The following is a 22,586-nucleotide window of genomic DNA, read 5'->3' as shown; positions in this document are numbered from 1 at the left end:
GAAGCTTACTAGGACAAAATCTTACATTATTAAATCATCTAATCCAGCTGTACCATGTGGGTTTCATGCCCACACTATTTATGCATGTCAGAAATAGTGTATATTTGAGGAAAAAATCTTTGAGCATGTTGATCTGTTTTCATTGCTGGATTTATATTACTGGTGTTTTCCTCCTATCCATTTCCACATCATTTTAATTGTTTGTTTGCATAACTTATACATGTGAAATTGCTTTCAGGGATATCTTTAGAATTTTGGATTATTCTTGGGGGTTGGGGGGTGCGTCTACACAGTCTCCTTTTCTTTACCTGCCCACACACTATGAATCATCTTTCCTGCTCTCTTTTGCCACATACCCCAAATATTCTTTCCCTGATTCAGAAAGGTGGCTTCAGTGGGACCAATCATGTGCTTAAAGTTATGCCTGTTTTAAAGTATCTTGCTAAACCAAGACTTTTCCCTCTCCTGCTTAGCATGGTCTGGGAAAGGCCTGGCAGCCAGGACTTTGCCCAGAGTGAACTAGCAGAGATCACACTAGACACAGTGGATACAGCTGCCAGTGGAGCAGGGATCAGTGTTCTCAAACCGGAGACCCACCAGGTGAGGAGCTGTCTACTAAATTGTTGGCTGTTCTGAGAGCAGAGAGATAACAGACACACACATGCCAAGTGCTTTAAAACAGAGCTAGAGAATGACCTCCCACTCAAGTTTCCCATATTACACATCCTTTTCTTTTGTAGGAACTGGAAGACCAAGAACTCTGAGTTTTTAACTTAATTCCATAGTGGCCCCAAATGAACTCAGGGCCCCACCCTTGATCATACATTTCTCAGATTCCATAAACCAGACTTTATCAATGTCCTGTGATCATAAAACAAAGCGGGTCTGAGTCCTCTCTCACAGAGGTGAATTAGAAGTGAATCCATTGAGGTCACTGGTGTAAAAGTGGTATGAGAGGAGGACTGAGGCCAATGTCTATCGGAAAACTCTTGGTTTCTGTATTCTGGTTTTTATAGCTCAGGTAAATGGTTTTATCAATGCAAGATATTTGTCTTTGGATTCTATTTAACACTTCCATTTGCAAAATTACTACAGCTGGAGTTGTTAGTGAATTTTCTTCATTATTGAGAAGAGCAGGTGCTGGAAACTTGCACTAATCTAGTCCATGGTTTCTGTGGATTTGATTAGATATTGCCATGCAGTACAGATGGGATGCTAGTGCTCCAACAAATGTATTTTGTTCGACAGTCAGTTATATAGTGCCTTACTATTACAATTTCCATAAATCACTTTTAGTCTGGAAGATTTCTGTTGCCATCTGGGTTTGCTCCAATTACAATTTGCATCTTTTGTTGTATGCTGTTCGAAAAAGACACTGGAAGTTGTTGTAGCCTGACTTTGATTGGAAAATAACTGGTGCCCCTAGGGCTATGTTAGAACACTAAAACTGAGGATGAGGGCAGGACTGTGTTGTCATTTATTTTGATTTATATACTCTGAGAAAGTACTTATTCCTGGACTTAGGTGCTCTGATTTAAAAGCACAAACTAAACTAAACAAATAAAATCTAGCAGACCCGACTTAAACAACAAAGTTAACCAGGTTTCAGAGTAACAGCCGTGTTAGTCTGTATTCGCAAAAACAAAAGGAGTACTTGTGGCACCTTAGAGACTAACCAATTTATTTGAGCATAAGCTTTCGTGAGCTACAGCTCACTTCATCGTACACACAAAGCATGAAAAAATACCTCCCCCCACCCCACTCTCCTGCTGGTAATAGCTTATCTAAAGTGATCACTCTCCTTACAATGTGTATGATAATCAAGTTGGGCCATTTCTAGCACAAATCCAGGTTTTCTCCCCCCTGCTAATAAACGATGGTCACATAAACACCACCCTATACCGGAAACCTACTGACCGCTATTCCTACCTACATGCCTCCAGCTTTCACCCTGACCACACCACACGATCCATCGTCTACAGCCAAGCTCTGCGATACAACCGCATTTGCTCCAACCCCTCAAACAGAGACAAACACCTACAAGATCTCTATCAAGCATTCTTACAACTACAATACCCACCTGCGGAAGTGAAGAAACAGATTGATAGAGCCAGAAGAGTTCCCGGAAGTCACCTACTACAGGACAGGCCTAACGAAGAAAATAACAGAACGCCACTAGCCATCACCTTCAGCCCCCAACTAAAACCCCTCCAACGCATTATTAAGGATCTACAACCTATCCTGAAGGATGACCCAACACACTCACAAATCTTGGGAGACAGGCCAGTCTTTGCCTACAGACAGCCCCCCAACCTGAAGCAAATACTCACCAGCAACCACATACCACACTACAGAACCACTAACCCAGGAACCTATCCTTGCAACAAAGCCCGTTGCCAACTGTGCCCACATATCTATTCAGGGGACACCATCATAGGGCCTAATAACTTCAGCCACACTATCAGAGGCTTGTTCACCTGCACATCCACCAATGTGATATATGCCATCATGTGCCAGCAATGCCCCTCTGCCATGTACATTGGTCAAACTGGACAGTCTCTATGTAAAAGAATAAATGGACACAAATCAGATGTCAAGAATTAACACATTCATAAACCAGTCGGAGAACACTTCAATCTCTCTGGTCACGCGATTACAGACATGAAAGTTGCGATATCACAACAAAAAAACTTCAAATCCAGACTCCAGCAAAAGACTGTTGAATTGGAATTCATTTGCAAATTGGATACAATTAACTTAGGCTTGAATAGAGACTGGGAGTGGCTAAGTCATTATGCAAGGTAACCTATTTCCTCTTGTTTTTTCCTACCCCCCCGCCCCTCAGACGTTCTTGTTAAACCCATGATTTGTGCTAGAAATGGCCCACCTTGATTATCATACACATTGTAAGGAGAGTGGTCACTTTAGATAAGCTATTACCAGCAGGAGAGTGGGGTGGGGAGAGGTATTTTTTCATGCTTTGTGTGTATAAAAAGATCTTCTACACTTTCCACAGCATGCATCCGATGAAGTGAGCTGTAGCTCACGAAAGCTTATGCTCAAATAAATTGGTTAGTCTCTAAAGTTAAAGGTATTAGATGGTTGACCTCAGTCCCAAATACATCTCAACTTTCTCCAACAGCTTTGAAACATAGATAGACCTTGCCCTAATTCAGACCTTGCCAGAGGTAAGCGAGAATTACAAAGCTGAGGGCTCTTTATGGAGAATACCACCAGTACTGACCCTTTTAAACTGAGGAGGTCCCTAGCTTGAGCAGCTCTGCTGATTGCATCTGTGAGAGTATGGCTCAGGGAGAGCAGTGCTCTGTCAAGCAGGCAAGTCTAAGACCATGTAGGGGTTTTATAGGCTGACATAAACTCCTCAGATTTCATCTAGAAGCTCATTGCAGATCATGAAGCGTTGGTGTAATGTGCTCCCAGTGAGACACACTGCACCAAAAGCAGGCGACCACACCGTGTAACACCTTCCATTTCTGCACAGACTCAAGTTTTTGTTCCATTGCTATAGTCTGATCAGGAGATGACAAAATCCTAGATAATAGAAATGGTTTCAGCTCCAGAAGAAGAGGTTGCAACCTTCTAACCAAATGTAAGTGGAAAAGAGTTCTGGCCGCTCCTTGTATCTCCTCATCTAACAGCTTTTTGGGGATCTAACCAGTGATGATATCTCCAACATTGCTTCCAGTTGCTGTCTCCATTTGAGCACCATCACCTAAATCACTGGATTGAGTTTACAGCCAGCTAGTTCTTCCGCCTGTACTGCCTAGGAATTGGGTAGTATCCCTTTAAATAGTTTGTGAGCCCTCTAGAGGGCATCCTTGTCTTCTGTCGCAGAAGCCCCCAGGACCTAACAGAATATCCATGTATATATGTAACTAGGCCGTGTATGTTTGTATGTAGTTAATAAACATGGTTATTTAGAACCCAACTCTGTCCATGTTGTTTAAAAGTGGTTGGGGTTAGGTCAGAGTTAGCTAATACACGTTAATTAAATGTTGTTAAATCTCACTCCCATGCTAAGCTAAACCCAACCTAACCTTGACTACTTTTGCTAGACAAAACCTAAACTGTGATCATAACAGGGCTTTTACAAAGTAAAATTGTCTTGTGGTATTTCCTAGGTTGGGAAAACAACTCCATGATGCCTCACCTAGAAAGAGTGGTTTTTTTTCTAGTGTCAAAATCAGATTCAAGACTCACTGAATTTGTCAGACCACTCTGTTTATTAGCAAAGCGCTTTGCCAATGCACCCAGATATATGTGAGCCTTCTGCCAAAGCTCAAGCTAACTTATTGATACAGATAAGCCAAAGCCAATTTAACATAGGAGACAAAAGGAAGCAGAAACTGACAAATATACATACATATCTTATTTGCATACTAACATTTACCAATCTCCTAGCTCAGTAGAAGCTCTAAGTTAATTAGTTTGAGGACCCATTGTCTCACACTCCTTAATGTTTCTCTTCCTGACAACTATATTTCAACAAACTCTTCAAGCAGCATTTCTTTAATGAATTATAATTTCAATATAATTCATTCTACTTTCACACTAGTATGAAAGTAGAAAATTTAATTACATTTTGTATTTAAGGGAGGAGCTTTCTGATGTTTCAGTAAAACGTGCATATAAATTAAGAGCTGAGGACTCTCTTTTTTTAACTTAAGTTTGTATGGAGTGATCCTCATCAAGGCTGGAGAGGCAGCATTTAATGGATGAGGCAATGTAGCAATTTAGTGCTTCTGAGAGAGCTGCAGATGATTTTCATGTAGCAGGACCAAAGAATGCACACTAGCTTGACAAAGCCCTGGCTGGGATGATTTAGTTGGGGATTGGTCCTGCTTTGAGCAGGGGGTTGGACTAGATGACCTCCTGAGGTCCCTTCCAACCCTGATATTCTATGATTCTAAGACATGGGAATAGCTGCATCTCAAGCAAATTGCGGATTCTGTGAGGTTCTCATCTGGAATCTTTTTGGTATCCAGAAGGATCAGTTCAGTCTTTTGATTTTACATAAATTGGGTGAAAATTAAGCTTATCTTGTCCCCAGGGCCTTTAAATTAAAATTATGGGTTGTACTGACCCAAACAAGATGGTGATGTTTCTAAGTTTAAAGTCCGTTCTTACTTTTGTCATAAAATTATATCCTGAGCCTTTTGGGAAAATGTTAAACTAAAAAAAGAATTATTTCTTACAGGTGTTGTCTCAGAAGCTGAGCAAAGAGAAAGCAGGTAAGTCCATAATCTTCTGAAAAAGACATTCTGCTACTTACAAGTTATACCCTATTGAAAGTTTCTTGAGAAACAAGGTAAACATGTTAAAAGAATATATATCGTGATGGAACATCTGTGGGACTCTCTGATGTTTATACTAGACTCGGGTTCTGTATTTTTTTCAGTGCTGTTGTTTTGGACAGTTTTGTACTATTGTCCATGAACACGGTGTATATATATTTATTTAGCCACCGTTAGGCCATAAGGAAGTTGCAAATTCTGCTACTTTGGATTTACAGCTTGTAAAGTGGGTTCTCAAATAATAAGATAAAATATATATTTCTAGAGAGTCAGTGTTAGTGATGTGGAATTAATCTGGCCTCTTTCTTGTAGCTATTTAAAGTGTATTTATTTTAGCTAGGACTTTATGGGACATTAAGGAGGGATCACTGGCAGACTGATGTGGCCATTAAATATTAATGATACCCTCTTATTTGATTAGTACATAGGAAATTATTTCTCTTGTAATTAATTTTAATTATCTGAGGCACCCAAGTTTATGGCAATAATCATTACATTTGTGGAAATAAATAACTAGAAATCCAAACTCACTCAGTGTGACTACTAGGAGCTAAAATAAAGGTTTTGATATGCATCTGTGTGCATAGAGGTCCTCATTCAGCATGGCACTTAAACATATGCTTAAATCACATTGACTTCATGAATCCAATTGATTTCAATGAGATGTAAGCCTATGCATCAGTGCTTTGCCTAAGTAAGTCCAGAGTTCTTTATTATATTGTAACTGAGAGCAATGAAGAAATGTAGAAAACGGCAGGTGTTTCCAAATGTGATATTAGTATTTAATAACAGTAACAGAATTTTGCAAAGAAGCCCAAAGAATGACTTGGTGAATCCTTATTGTCACATAACCCTATGTCCATTCGAACCCTTTTAAAAATCATGAAGTATGGGATTTCTGGATCTGCACAAATCAGAAAAAAATGAATTTCCTTTACAGTGCAAAGTACAGTGAATATGCAGTACACTCTGATTAAACATAAAGTAATTGTGGATCATTGTTTTAATGATTTTTTCTCCATATTACCCTACTTCTCCTCTTTATCTGGCTGGGGGACTGGTTTGAACAGGTCCTCTAACCCTGTGATCTCTTCTAGTTTAAATTAACATGTGCCCCCGTTCCTTCAGTTCCCAAATTGCATCTTCTGTCTTTCCAAGGGCTATTTTAACTCTGCTAGATGAGGGAATCATTTTTATAGCCAATGTCACCAGTTCAACGGATCAGCTGGCAAAGGTGCTGATTTAGCACAATGGTTGGAATCTGGCCTAGAAAACAGAGGTCTTAATTGGCAGTTCTGTGCCCATCTACTTTACCATTGTGTCAATGAAATGTGATGGTTGTTAATTGTAGTATAATTCTATTATGTTTTTGTGCACGTTAACTTTATCTACTGGATCAATTGTATTTTCAGTAAACAATGTCGATACTTGCCTATGAAAAATAAGTGTACATTATTCTAAAGGTGAACAGCTTCCATCAGATGCTGGTATTGATTTAGTGATGAAATTGATTTAGATTGATTTAGATGCTGGTATTGATTTAGTGATGAAATATTTTCTTCAGCTCTTTACTGAAATATCTACTTGAATCAAAATCTATATGTTGCACTGAAGACTGGGAATCTTAAAGGATTTACATTTTAAACAAAATGGAGTATTTAAACAGCATTTCCAGTATGAAAAATTTATATATCATTAAAATATCATCATGTTTTGATACTTTCAAAAGGAAAAGTGTGTTGACTTTGATTTGAAATTTAAGTTACATTGTAGTAAAACAAAATGTAAAAAGTCAGAATCAAAATGAAACATTTTGAAATGACTGAAACAAAGCATTTCAATTGACCTGAGCTGAATTTTTTCAAATGTTCTAGTTCACAAAAATTTTCAAGATTTTGACATTTTGTCCCAATTCAGGTTGGGAAAATATGTTGAAATCTGAAAAATTCTGTCCGGATGGGAAACCAGTTTCCTACCCTGCTCTGTTATGTACTGCAATACAGTACTTTTTGTTTAATATGGATCTGATCAAAACACAAACACTGGAGTTTCCCTGCCATTGTAAGTTTCCTTATCATTATCCATTATAGGCAATACTTTTTTGTTGTTGTCTTTTAAAGCGGAATATTTTTAAAGGCAAACAGAATTTGCAAAAACCTATATTAATGCAATGTCAAGGTTGTGAATTTAAGGAATTTAAGGTTTGTGTTGCAAAATGTACTTTCCCATAATGGGCATGCTACTTATTAAGGTGTATCTTTAGCAGGTGAAATAGATGGTCAGTTTTTACAGGGAGAGATGTAGTGGGATCTGTACTGGGACCAGTGCTGTTCAACATATTCAAAAATGATCTGGAAAAGGAGTAAACAGTGAGGTGGCAAAGTTTGCAGATGATACATAATTAGTGAAGATAGTGAAGTCCAAGCTGACTGCAAAGCGATGCAAAGGGATCTTACAAAACTGGGTGAGTGGGCAGATGAAATTCAGTGTTGATAAATACAAAGTAATGCACATTGGCAAACATAAATGCCAACTATACATACAAAACAATGGGGTCCAAATTAGCTGTTACCCTCAATAAAGAGCTCTTGGATTCATTGTGGATAGTTCTCTGAAAATATCTGCTCAATGTCAATGTCAAAAAAGCTAACAGAATGTAAGGAACCCTTAGGAAAGGGATAGATAATAAAAAAAATCATAATGCCACTATATAAATTATTAGTATTCCCACACACGCAGTTCTGATCACCCCATCTCAAAAAAAATGTTAGAAAAGTACAGAGAAGGGCAACAAAAATAATGGATGACTAAGGGGAGATATGATAGGTTTATAAAATCACAAATGGTGTGGAAAAAGCGAGTAAGAACTTTTTTTTTTTTTACCCCTTCATATCACATACACACCAGGGGTCACCCAATGAAATTAATAGATGCCAGGTTTAAAACAAACAAAAGAAAGTACTTCTTCATATAATGCACAGTCAACCCGTGGAACTTGTTGCCAGAGGATGTTTGTGAAGGCCAAAAGTATAACTGGGCTCAAAAAATAATTAGATAAGTTCATGGAGGATAGGTCCATCAATGGCTATTAGACACGATGATCAGGGATGCAACCCCATGCTGCGAGTGTCCATAACCCTCTGAAGCCAGGAGCTAGGATGGGATGATGGAATAGATCAGTTGATAATTGCCCTGTTCTGTTCATTCCGTCGAAAGCATCTGGCACTGGCCACTGTCAGAAGACAGGATAATGCATTAGATGGACCATTGGTCTGAACCAGCGTGGCCGTTCTAATGTTCTTACGAAATAGTCTTCAAAAATACCAAACAGCTATGTGCAATCAGCCACTTAATTTTGCATTTCCTGACTGTTTTGTGTTTAACTTCAAAATCCTAAAGTTGCAATAATGGAATTTGTGCATTCAGTTTCTTTAGTGTGTCAAAGCTCTCTTAATAAAAGAAGAACAAAAGCAGAGAAGAAAGTCCCCAAATTTCACCTATCATGCTTATTTCTTTGCACTCCTTTCTTTCTCCTTGACATTCCTCCTCATTCTTTTTCCTTGGTCACCACTTCCACATTCCTCTCATTTTCCCTTTATCCTTTCTTTCTCTTTCCTTGGCCCTTTCCTCCTTATAGATCCCTTCCCTCTTCTTTCAACTTCGGTGTCCCACCCTCCATATTCTCTCCCTCTAGGGTTGTCATGGCCTAAAGAATGAATTCCAAGTAATGCTAGAATTGCTCAGCGGTTCATCATCTTCTTCCCCACCTACTATGAAGCTACCAGTTGTTTAGTAGGGAGTCCTCACTTCCAGCCTTGAATAAAGAAGGAGCTAGTGATCAGAGACAGTGCTACTAGAATACTGGACAGTAGGAGTTTGGAGTGGAAATCAAGCCCTTTCCCTGTCATTGGTTGGCACCAGTGTTCCTCTGGTCAAGTCAGGGGCATACATATGTTGTTTTCCTTGGCCTCTAGTCATCTCTCCACAAAACCACATTTGTCTGTGAGGGGAAAATACTTTTCTTTGTACTGTTTTTCTTTCTTTTCTTTTGTATTTTTTAGCTTTTAAAAATAAATTAAAAGATGTTTGGGATGCCATTTCCTGGAGTTTCAGAGTGAGTTCCTCACAATATGTTTATCAGAACACTTGCAGCTTTTCTTAGAAAACATTGTAACTGCACAGAGTCACTTGGCCCCTCTGGGAAACCTTTTATGGCATACCAGCATTGTTAGAAATGTAGTGACATGTTCAACCCAGAGGCTGCTCGGCAGCTCTCCAACACGAGTTTCTACAAGCCATTACCCTATGATCCCACTGAGAGTTACCAAAAGCAACTACAGCATTTGCTCAAGAAACTTCCTGAAAAAGCACAAGATCAAATCCGCACAGACACACCCCTGGAACCCCGACCTGGGATATTCTATCTACTACCCAAGATCCATAAACCTGGAACTCCTGGGCGCCCCATCATTTCAGGCATTGGCACCCTGACAGCAGGATTGTCTGGCTATGTAGACTCCCTCCTCAGGCCCTACGCTACCAGCACTCCCAGCTACCTTCGAGACACCACTGACTTCCTGAGGAAACTTCAATCCATCGGTGATCTTCCTGATAACACCATCCTGGCCACTATGGATGTAGAAGCCCTCTACACCAACATTCCACACAAAGATGGACTACAAGCCGTCAGGAACACTATCCCCGATAATGTCACGGCTAACCTGGTGGCTGAACTTTGTGACTTTGTCCTTACCCATAACTATTTCACATTTGGGGACAATGTATACCTTCAGATCAGCGGCACTGCTATGGGTACCCGCATGGCCCCACAGTATGCCAACATTTTTATGGCTGATTTAGAACAACGCTTCCTCAGCTCTCGTCCCCTAAAGCCCCTACTCTACTTGCGCTATATTGATGACATCTTCATCATCTGGACCCATGGAAAAGAAGCCCTTGAGGAATTCCACCATGATTTCAACAATTTCCATCCCACCACCAACCTCAGCCTGGTCCAGTCCACACAAGAGATCCACTTCCTGGACACTACAGTGCTAATAAACAATGGTCACATAAACACCACCCTATACCAGAAACCTACTGACCGCTATTCCTACCTGCATGCCTCCAGCTTTCACCCTGACCACACCACACGATCCATCGTCTACAGCCAAGCTCTGCGATACAACCGCATTTGCTCCAACCCCTCAGACAGAGGCAAACACCTACAAGAACTCTGTCAAGCTTTCTTACAACTACAATACCCACCTGTGGAAGTAAAGAAACAGATTGATAGAGCCAGAAGAGTTCCCAGAAGTTACCTACTACAGGACAGGCCTAACAAAGAAAATAACAGAACGCCACTAGCCGTCACCTTCAGCCCCCAACTAAAACCCCTCCAACGCATTATTAAGGATCTACAACCTATCCTAAAGGATGACCCAACACTCTCACAAATCTTGGGAGACAGGCCAGTCCTTGCCTACAGACAGCCCCGCAACCTGAAGCAAATACTCACCAACAACCACATACCACACAACAGAACCACTAACCCAGGAACCTATCCTTGCAACAAAGCCCGTTGCCAATTGTGCCCACATATCTATTCAGGGGACACCATCACAGGGCCTAATAACATCAGCCACGCTATCAGAGGCTCGTTCACCTGCACATCCACCAATGTGATTTATGCCATCATGTGCCAGCAATGCCCCTCTGCCATGTACATTGGTCAAACTGGACAGTCTCTACGTAAAAGAATAAATGGACACAAATCAGATGTCAAGAATTATAACATTCATAAACCAGTTGGAGAACACTTCAATCTCTCTGGTCACGCAATCACAGACATGAAGGTCGCTATCTTAAAACAAAAAAACTTCAAATCCAGACTCCAGCGAGAAACTGCTGAATTGGAATTCATTTGCAAATTGGATACTATTAATTTAGGCTTAAATAGAGACTGGGAGTGGCTAAGTCATTATGCAAGGTAGCCTATTTCCTCTTGTTTTTTCCTACCCCCCCCCCCCCATATGTTCTGGTTTAACTTGGATTTAAACTTGGAGAGTGGTCAGTTTAGATGAACTGTTACCAGCAGGAGAGTGAGTTTGTGTGTGTATGGGGGTGGGTTTTTGGAGGGGGGTGAGGGAGTGAGAGAACCTGGATTTGTGCAGGAAATGGCCTAACTTGATTATCATGCACATTGTGTAAAGAGTTGTCACTTTGGATGGGCTATCACCAGCAGGAGAGTGAATTTGTGTGGGGGGGTGGAGGGTGAGAAAACCTGGATTTGTGCTGGAAATGGCCTAACCTGATGATTACTTTAGATAAGCTATTACCAGCAGGACAGTGGGGTGGGAGGAGGTATTGTTTCATATTCTCTGTGTATATATAAAGTCTGCTGCAGTTTCCACGGTATGCATCTGATGAAGTGAGCTGTAGCTCACGAAAGCTCATGCTCAAATAAATTGGTTAGTCTCTAAGGTGCCACAAGTACTCCTTTTCATTTTGCGAATACAGACTAACACGGCTGTTACTCTGAAACCTGGCAATATTTTATGAGTATGAATATTGTAAATAACGTTCTGCACATTAAATATGATATACATTAGGAGAAAATATTAAATACTGGCAAGTGGTGAATAAGTAAAGGGATGACTTGGTATTCCTGTTCTACTTTCTGATTTATTTCCCTGATATTGTATGCTGTGCTATAAGAGTTTCCACTTCTAAACAACAAATCTAAACTTTTGAACCAAACCCGCCAAAATGATTTTCAAATAACTTAAACAGTAAATTGGAGGATACTCATTTCCAGAGGAGGAGATGAGTTTTCTCCAGCTTTGGAGTTCACATTTCTGTACAGTTGTGAGTGCATGTTCCTATACCACAGTTAGCTACAATAATTCAACTTGCATTTGCAGCCCTGGCAGCTTTTAATCGTGTAGTAAAGTAGCATGGCCAAAATGTTCAAACTTCCCATACTTAGACACCCAAGTAAGGGCCCAGGTTGTCAGAGGTATTGAGTAACTGCTACTCCCATTGACTAATAGGAGATCAGCATTCCTGAAAAAACAGGTCACTTATTTAGGAGGCCAAATTTTCAGATTGGGCCTGTGTAATTTTGTGGCGCTAAATTAATGACTTCTTATTAAAAGTTGTAACCATGCTACAAATGTTGTATAATGAGAACATCAGTTGCTTCCTGAAATCTTCTGTCAACTATATTGTTGCTGTCATTTCATAGGGGAGCTGCTTGTCTGCCCTGCTGGGATATAATTGCCGTAATAAAATAGCCAACAACAACAAAAGAGAAAATATATTATGGGGAGAAAAATGAATATCCATTTTGACAGACCCATCATTGTTCCATATGATAACAAATTGCACTTTGATTGTTCTTAACAGTACCTCTTAAGAAAACTATTTATAAATGAGGTTTTGGGTGGTGTTGAATGCTGCTTAAGAAGAGTGACATAAATAATAGTTTGTAATCCACTAGTAAATGCCTCTCTAGTAAATGCCACATAGAAGATGATGTTCCTCTAACTCAAGTACTAGAGGTCTGTGCTGGAGAAATCAAAGGTCCTGGGTAGAGTTCTACAGAGAGAGGTACAGTAATTCCATTTCACAGAGGATTCTAATATTCTGAAACTTTGTTTCATTCCAATTCAGAACAAAAGCCTCAAATTTTGAAATTCTCTGCAAAACACAAAATTCTTGGGTCTCGGACTTGGACAGTCAGCATGGTGAGCTTCCCCAGAACTGGAACCCCAGGAAACCCTGAGGTCCCTAGAACCCATGCAGTTTGTATTATTATTACTTACTGTTTTCAATCTAGCAGTGCCTAAGGGGCTCAGCCAAAGATCAGGGCCCTGCTATGCTAGGCACTGTAGGAACATTTATCGAAAAGACAGCGCCTGTCCTAAAGAACTTAAAGTGCAAGTTAAAAAAAAATAAGTAAACTATTTTCTTAAATAATTAGCAATTAAGTTTTCAAACTCTAAAAAAGTATGTGTGGGTGAGGGAGAGGATTGGGGTGACGATAAAACTCAGCAACAAAGCTGGTGCCATAGCCCAGTAATGTTCATATCCCCTGGATCTGTCTATGAGCCAGTGTAACCCACACACCTCCTGCGTCTGGTGTTTTGTCCCCTCTAGTGACACCAAGAACACTTAGAGATTAATGACAGGTTTCAGAGTAACAGCTGTGTTAATCTGTATTCGCAAAAAGAAAAGGAGTACTTGTGGCACCTTAGAGACTAACGAATTTATTTGAGCATAAGCTTTCGTGAGCTACAGCTCACTTCATTGGATGCATACTGTGGAAACTGCAGAAGACATTATATACACAGAGACCATGAAACAATACCTCCTCCCACCCCACTCTCCTGCTGGTAATAGCCCATCCAAAGTGACCACTCTCTTTACAATGTGTATGATAATCAAGGTGGGCCATTTCCAGCACAAATCCAGGTTTTTTCACCCCCCCCCCCCCTCCAAAAACCACACACACAAACTCACTCTCCTGCTGGTAATAGCTTATCCAAAGTGACCACTCTCCTTACAGTGTGTATGAAAATCAAGGTGGGCCATTTCCAGCACAAATCCAGGTTTTCTCACCCCACCCCCCACCCCCAGCAGGAGAGTGAGTTTGTGTGTGGAGGGGGTGGGGGGGTGAGAAAACCTGGATTTGTGCTGGAAATGGCCCACCTTGATTTTCATACACATTGTAAGGAGAGTGGTCACTTTGGATAAGCTATAACCAGCAGGAGGGTGAGTTTGTGTGTGTGGTTTTTGGAGGGGGGGGGTGAGAAAACCTGGATTTGTGCTGGAAATGGCCCAACTTGATTATCATACACATTGTAAGGACAGTGATCACTTTAGATAAGCTATTACCAGTAGGAGAGTGGGGTGGGAGGAGGTATTGTTTCATGGTCTCTGTGTATATAATGTCTTCTGCAGTTTCCACAGTATGCATCTGATGAAGTGAGCTGTAGCTCACAAAAGCTTATGCTCAAATAAATTGGTTAGTCTCTAAGGTGCCACAAGTACTCCTTTTCTTTTTTTAGAGATTAATGAGTCTGCTCTATAGCCTTAGCTAAGGGAGAGTTGGCTTTTAGCTCATGCACTAGAGGCTCATGCACTAAGCTTCAGAGGTCCCTGGTTCAATCCCGCCCGCCAACAACCAGGGTCTGTTGGTGTTACAAGTGGGGGCTCATCGGGGATATCAACTGGGAAGTCTCTGAAGCTCGGGATGCGCTTCCTCAGCTAGGGGAAGTATGTAACCTCCATACCTCCTGGGTGTGGTGTTCTGTGGCACCGAGACCACTTAAATGCCCCTCTGCCATGTACATTGGTCAAACTGGACAGTCTCTACGTAAAAGAATAAATGGACACAAATCAGATGTCAAGAATTATAACATTCATAAACCAGTCGGAGAACACTTCAATCTCTCTGGTCACGCAATCACAGACATGAAGGTCGCTATCTTAAAACAAAAAAACTTCAAATCCAGACTCCAGCAAGAAACTGCTGAATTGGAATTCATTTGCAAATTGGATACTATTAATTTAGGCTTAAATAGAGACTGGGAGTGGCTAAGTCATTATGCAAGGTAGCCTATTTCCTCTTGTTTTTTCCTACCCCCCCTCCCCAGATGTTCTGGTTTAACTTGGATTTAAACTTGGAGAGTGGTCAGTTTGGATGAGCTATTACCAGCAGGAGAGTGAGTTTGTGTGTGTATGGGGGTGGGTTTTTGGAGGGGGGTGAGGGAGTGAGAGAACCTGGATTTGTGCAGGAAATGGCCCAAATTGATTATCATGCACATTGTGTAAAGAGTTGTCACTTTGGATGGGCTATCACCAGCAGGAGAGTGAATTTGTGTGGGGGGGTGGAGGGTGAGAAAACCTGGATTTGTGCTGGAAATGGCCTAACCTGATGCTCACTTTAGATGAGCTATTACCAGCAGGACAGTGGGGTGGGAGGAGGTATTGTTTCATATTCTCTGTGTATATATAAAGTCTGCTGCAGTTTCCATGGTATGCATCCGATGAAGTGAGCTGTAGCTCACGAAAGCTCATGCTCAAATAAATTGGTTAGTCTGTAAGGTGTCACAAGTACTCCTTTTCTTTTTGCGAATACAGACTAACACGGCTGTTACTCTGAAACCTGTCATTAAAGATTAATGTGTCTGCTATAGGAGCCAGTGGGCTTTTAGCTCATGCACTAGAGGCTCATGCACTAAGCTCCAGAGGTCCCAGGTTCGATCCTGCCCCCAAAGACGGGGTCTGTTGGTGTTACACCAGTACTTGCTGTGCTAAACATAAGGTTCTTACATCATTTAATTTTTCAAGGCATAAGGTCCCTCTCCATACACTCTGTCTAAACTAAAATAGTCTCCTCCAAAATAGCCCTGCTCTACCACCACTAAAGGCAATCCATTCCCTTATCAGAGATCCAGGATGAAAAGATGTGGCTCTTGCCATTAGAAATGCTGAGTACAGAGACCTGTGCGGTATGAGCAAGAAATCATAACAGAAAGAAAAAGGAGAGCGTGGAGTCACTTGAAAGAAATTTTCAAAGGAACAGGCAGCCCTACTGAAGCCCCTGTGACTTTGTTCCAACCTTCATGACCGCATCTGTGTTACTCCTCTGGGCAAGTCAGAGCACCTGTTCTGTGGAGGATAATCACGGATAGACGTGTGTGTCTGAGTGAAGGAGAGGGATGCTTCTCGTCTCCAGCCAAAGTATAATCATCACTGGATGAAACTAAGCAAGCTAATTTCTCCCAGTATATCTCCTAGCAGCAATTATTCTACTCAGCTTGAGCATTTTGGTTCCTTAATGTATTTTAAAGTTATCACTAAACAGCACAAGACAACAGTTAACTCAAAGCACTCTAGACTGTGGATAAAGGAAGCAAATTTACTCTACTGACAAAATAATGAAGTCATCTTAAGAGCTGACAGAGCTATTTTAATGATGTCTGAAAAACTAAATATAGCAGTTTATAGTCATATTTGCTGATGCAGGGTAATGTAGTCTCTAGCAGCAAGGGGCTGGCAGAGAAGATGGTGCACTGCAGTAATACAATGAAATCCTTACATGACCTTGGCCGTTTGTGAGATGCTCTGTGGATAGACGTGTTCCCTTGACTGATACATTATGAGATACGAAGAGAAGCAGATGTTAAAGCCTTATGGCTTTAACAAATGGCCTGATCCTACTTTTCCAGGCAAAACTCCTCCAGGTGACTTCCAGGATAACTCTCACTGAAGAAATAGGGGCTATATGGCATATCTGCAGTTATATATGTCATGCTGTAAAAGGGACCTGCTGCAAAAAATGGGCCTTATCCTGGGAGATACTAGCACCTGCAACTTTTATCGGCCCTTAGTGGAAACTGCAGGTGCTTGGCTCAACTCAAGATCAGGCCCATTCTTTTCTTCAGGTCCTTCTGACTACATGCACCTTGCGCTTTTCAGTGGTACAAAGCTTCATGCTTACCGAATATGCTGTGGCTTTACTGCAGTCCCTGCCCCAGGGGCACAACATAGCTGCACTGTCCCAAGGGCAGACCAGGAATAAGACAGTGACTCAGAGCCACAGTCTATTCCGCAATTTCCCCCTCACTCCAGTTGGGGGAACAAGCCCTATACTTGGTGCAGATTACTTTCCCTGCCTGGCTGGTGTGCTGGGGAGTAGAGCCAAGGCTCTGCCCGCTACCCATCCACTCACCTGTACAGGAGAGAGAGTAGCAGCCCCCATAGACTTCTTACTCCTCCATGCTGTAACCCACAATACAGGTAACCCGTGCAAGGAATGTAAGGGAGCTACTTCCACCCCTTACTGCCCTGCACAGGAGGGTGTCTAGGGTCAGCATCTAGCCCTAAGTTATTGTGAGAAAAAACATTGTACCAGCACATTTTATAGAGCTCGGGACAGGGGCACCGTGTGTGTTCCGTAATCAGAACCAAAGCTGAGTACAGATCCCCACTAGCGCTGGGTGACGTTCACACAAATAGTTTATTCAAGGAAAAATGCAGATTTATTGTAAATAAACAACCTCATCATCATCATCATCAAAAAGGGAGTAAAAACCCCCTCAAACAAAATAAAATGAAAAATGGGGAAGGGGGGGATATTTCAGCAGGAACGATGTTTTATTTGACCCAAAATGAAATTTTTTTTTGTTTGTTCATTTTGGTGAGAAAATCTGAAAAGTTTCCACTTAGGGTCAATCCGGAATGAAAAATCAGTTATTTGCTCAGCTTTGCTCCCCACCTGAGACGGCGTGTATAAACCTCGCACCAGCTTATGAGCACCCCCACTGCACCACAACTGCAAGACATCAGGCCTGGTAGGAAGATGTAAAAGGGAGAAGTTCAGCTGCAGAGCTGGGAGGAGAGCAGACCTTCAGCCCTCGGCTCCTGGAGAGGAGCTCAGCTGAGAGCAGGGACTGCTCTTATGACTGCTGCCTTTTGGAGCCCACTTAGGGGAGATGGGCCTCATGCTGAATAACGATTGCTTCAGAAGGTTACCAGTGACTCATCTGTAGGTGCCGAGCAGGGCTACAGCCTGCTGGAGAATCTTTGAAGGAGGACAGTCCTGCTGTGGGCTTGTCAGTTTTCTTTTGGACCTTCGATAACTCCGAAGGAGCGGACTCCCATGGCACTCTGCCAGTGGGCTGAGTCTCCTGCAACCAGACCATGATGTTGACTGCCCAGAGATTGAAGACCTAAGGCCAGGAGAGTGCACAGTGGTGTAGTCGAGTGGGAACACATCCGAGGGCCGGGCCAGTATTATTAAGCACCAGCAATATTGTAGTTGAACCAGAAGGCAGCCTGGTCCCCCTACCCCGTAGTTTCCAAGCCGCCTGGGGTGCTGGAGGGACGCACTCACCCATGATGGGCTCTACATTGTGGGCTTGGCCCTGCTCGGCTCCACAAAGCTTCAGAGCTAGTAGTGGGGCCCATCACAGCCAGCGTAGGTACATTGCAATCCCACCTCATCCAGGGCACTGGGCCCTTTTAAGCAGGGCAAGGGCTCAGCCAATCCTTCCCATAGGGGCAGCAGCCAGCAAGAGGGAGTCACTTGCCAGCTCTGGCTCTTCCTCTAACCAGGTCACATGAGCCACCACATCAGGGCAACTCAGCTCTGGGGCTGACTGTGTGTGGGGGTCCTTGCACTCTGGAGTGGGCAAAGGTAGGTGTGGGTCAGTCCGCTGGGGATCAGAGACTAAAGGTTGCTGAGGCCGCAGCTTGTTACTGAGCATGGGACTGGGGTGGCAGGGCAAGCTGCAGTGAAGAGGTTGGCAGGAAATCTTTCTGGGAAAGTCACAAGCAGGGTAACCATAGAGCAGTCAGGATAGGCAGCCAGAGCTTTCCAAAGCTCCCAGGACAGCTTTCATTTTGTTTCTCTCTGATCCACATAGGTTTGGTGGCTCACCTCCTGTAAGTAAGTAAGTGTGTGTGTGTGTAATTTTTTTTTAACCAGACACCTCGTTATTTCAGATAACCTACATGTCTGCAGACATGCCCAGTTTAGCCAAGGATTACTGTACTAGAAGTTCAGTATACAAATCAAATGTGAATAACAATTCAGAAGAACAAAAATTATTAAGAAAATCAATATTTTAATGGTGTACAGATTTAGGACTACACTGCTGGAGTGTAGGGCCCTCTCATGCCCTTAGGGGGCACTCTAGGAGGTGTACCCTATGACATCTCCCCAGTGACGTCTCTGCTCATCCAAATAAGCCTGTGCAAAATTCTGCTCTTGTTGATGTACTGGACTGAGGTCCATTGACTCTTAAAAAACAAAATGTGAAGAATGTGGTATCCTAAGATATTGCAGTTCATGGAAAAAAGATGGAGCAAGTTATAAACATGAATTTTTATTGTCTCAATTTTAATTTGGGAATTGTGCTTGTTTCTGTGGAAGAACACAAAATAACCTGATCAAGTAGTCTATGATGGAATCCTCTAAATATTACTTATGAGACAAAACCTTCTCCAGCAGTGAAACAGTAAAATTTCACAAAAATGAAAAGGAGGACTTGTGGCACCTTAGAGACTAACAAATTTATTTGAGCATAAGCTTTCGTGAGCTACAACTCACTTCATCGGATGCATTCAGTGGATGAAGTGAGCTGTAACTCACGAAAGCTTATGCTCAAATAAATGTTAGTCTCTAAGGTGCCACAAGTACTCCTTTTCTTTTTGCAGATACAGACTAACATGGCTGCTACTCTGAAACCAGTAAAATTTCAGTTTGTCCATCCTACCTACTAAAACTCGGTGTCTTAGCAAATGACTGTCTCCTTTTCACTAAGCTGAAAATAAATTATAACCATAGTTCATTTCTATAGATCAGTTAACACATTTTCAATCAAAAAGGAAAATATTTGGAAGACTTGTATCGGGGGAGGGATAGCTCAGTGGTTTGAGCATTGGCCTGCTAAACCTGGGGTTGTGAGCTCAATCGTTGAGGGGGCCGTTTACGGATCTGGGGCAAAAATTGGGGAATGGTCCTGCTTTGAGCAGGGGATTGGACTAGATGACCTCCTGAGGTCCCTTCCAACCCTGATATTCTATGGTTCTATGAAAAACAATATATATTAGACAACTTGAAATTAAGGTATTGTAAACATTTTTTCTACTTTAAATCATTTTTGCTTAGAGCTGCCAACGAGACTTTGACACTTAACAACTGATAAATGAGAGAGGGATCCGCTACTTCTCTGGAGGCTTAAAAAAAACCTGACAAGAACATTGCTGTAAATGACGATCTAATGTAGGTTGATAAACTGCTCTTAAGCTTGCCTCTGTTGGAATTAGGGGGTACAGTCTTACAGCAAGCAGCATCTGACATCAAACTTGGGCTGCAGCGTGATTTTATTCTGATGTCTGAACAGTTAACAAGGGTTTTCAACATAGAGCCATAGAGCCTTATTTACACCTGAACAACCAGTTCTTCTGGAGTAGTGTTTTCCCAGGTGTAAATGAAGGGAGCAGAATTTGGCAGTTTATATATTCTGTGCCTTAAGGTAACTTTTAAACAAAAATAAACGGAATCATTTCATGATATAAAATAAAACAATGTAATCTTGTATATCTGTTTTCTATTTAAAGTACTGTAGTTCTTTCCCTCAACCTCTCTGATAGATATACTGTAACAATCCATTGTTAGACATTATTGCACTGGGCGAGGTGTCCTGATTCAAATTTAATTCAAAATTAAAAGGGGGTTAACGGTATTTACACTTACAGGCAATTAGTTAACTCCGAAGTGTTTTTTAATGGAGAGTGAAGGCATTTTTTAAATGAGAGGGAACTACATGGAAGAGTATGGTCATAGCATTGGCCTTCTACTTCTGTAATGAGCAGTTCATGAAGGTCATAGTTCAAATAAATTTGGTGATCCGTACTGGATGACTGTTTCCACCTCTGACAGGTTAGCAGGATTATCCTTTTGCTTCATCTAGTTAATTTCTGCTAACTCCTTGAGGCAGGTGTGAGATGTCAAATTCCATCCGGAATATAATGGAGGTAGGGGGTAGCTTTCGGAAAGGACATTCGGGTCTAGTACAGCTGGATGCTGAAGTAAGAGCCTTAGGGCAACCAAACCTGGGAAGATGGCTTAGTCTGGAGTTCATATTCAGTTCAAGTTATTTTTGGTAATAAATCCCAGGAAGTAGGTAACTTTTGACCTTATACAAAAGGCGTGACCTTGTCGGAACAGAATGGTGGATTACAGTGGGAGAATCCCCAAGCAATATGGCACAATTGGCAGCTCTGCTCAGAAGCTTGTGAAAGGTGTCACAGGTGCTAGAGGTAGTGGAAACTTCCTTTGAATGAGGAGGGTGGAGGTGCATAGTGAAACCTAAATGTACTATGCACAGTACTAAGCATGGGGGGCGAGGAGAGGCGGGGGGGTGGGAGGAAGTTGGAGCTTTGGGGAGAAGTCAGGAATACTGCCCTGCACGGGGGGAGCAGGAAGAGTTGGGGCAGAGGGGGGAAGTTGGGGTGTTGGGGATGGCAAGATTTGTGCTCTGCATAGGGAGTTGAGGCATTCAGGAGCATCTGGGCAGCAACACAGCATGGAAAGGTTGGGGTCTGAGGAATAGCAGGGGGAGTGGGGTGGGTGCACTGCATGGGGAGCAAGGGGAACTATTGGGTCTTGGGGAGGGGGTGTTGGAGAGCTGGCTCCAGGCTGGTCCCAGCCATTCACATCTCTCTTGCTGAGGGTAGCTGCTCCCAGTCTCTGCCCATCACTCCATTTCCTACAGGCTACCCCAGCTCGATCCCAGGCATCACAGCAGCATGCTCCAGTCCCTCTAGGTTCTGTCCCCAGGAGCCACAGAGCCCGCCCAACCTGAGTGTGCAAAGCAACTTGCTTAACAACAATGCGCTGGAGCAGAAGCATGGACCAGTCCTCACAATATTTTCAATGTGGGGCGCTAGTCTCCGTTCTCTCCCCCGTTCCACCGCCCAGGCAGGATGAAGCAGACACAAGACCTGCCCGACTGTGCCTGGCTTGTCACAGTGTAATGCTAGGGTAATGAAACCCTCGGCTGGGTTGTGAGTGGGAGTCCAGGACCTCTTGATCTAAAAGCATGAGCCTCCATTGCTTGAGGTAGAAAACTAAGTCCTGTAGCTCAAGGGCAGAAGTAGACTCAATAACCTCTCTATACAGTGTAGCCACTAGAAGGGGACAAAGAGCTGTAAAGTATTAACATGGGTTACACACGTTCAGCCAAAGAAGTGCTGCTTCTAAAAAAAGCAATGGGCATTTTTTTTAGTAGGTTTTTACCTAAAATATTATACAGACTCTGCCCTTCCAGTTGTTGTGTATTAGATTCTGTCCAGGCCAGCATGCATCTCTGATAGAAATGCACTAATAGTTACTGATGTTTATTGAGCACTCTGCAGCAGAAGGCAGGAACAAATTAGTAATCACCTCAGTGCTGTCAAAGCACAGCTGAAGGCAGCAGTACAGAGGTGCTGCAGCTGCATGCAAAATAGAAATTCATCCCCAGTGTACAAGCCCATTGAAGTGAATGGATTTTCGTCAGCTATGAATGTGGCCCGGTGTTTTATGAAGAGAGAGCAATAAAGAAGGGCAAGTTCAGGAAAACTGCGGACAAAACGGTGGGGATGTATCTGAATCATCCAGCAGGGATCTGAAATTGTTCACTCCATTCTTGGTGAGGTGTCAGCTTTTCAATGTGGGAGGAGGGAACATAAATGGCTTCAGGCTTTTATTTG

The 22,586-nt window shown here is 42.3% G+C and overlaps 1 protein-coding gene across 1 annotated transcript in view; it reads left to right on the top strand.

Annotated features, from left to right (window-relative positions):
- STARD13 (StAR related lipid transfer domain containing 13) overlaps positions 1 to 22,586 on the top strand; it is a 500,497-nt gene that overhangs the window by 224,592 nt on the left and 253,319 nt on the right. The window contains exon 5 of the mRNA XM_077810186.1: positions 5,219 to 5,252. Coding sequence (XP_077666312.1) covers positions 5,219 to 5,252 — 34 coding nt within the window. The remainder of the gene's footprint in view (positions 1 to 5,218; positions 5,253 to 22,586) is intronic.

Source organism: Eretmochelys imbricata, chromosome 1 (assembly GCF_965152235.1).
Source record: "Eretmochelys imbricata isolate rEreImb1 chromosome 1, rEreImb1.hap1, whole genome shotgun sequence".
NCBI classification, from domain to species: Eukaryota; Metazoa; Chordata; order Testudines; family Cheloniidae; genus Eretmochelys; species Eretmochelys imbricata.
The sequence above is the reverse complement of the archived record's forward strand: the minus strand, read 5'-3'. Positions and strand labels throughout refer to the sequence as shown.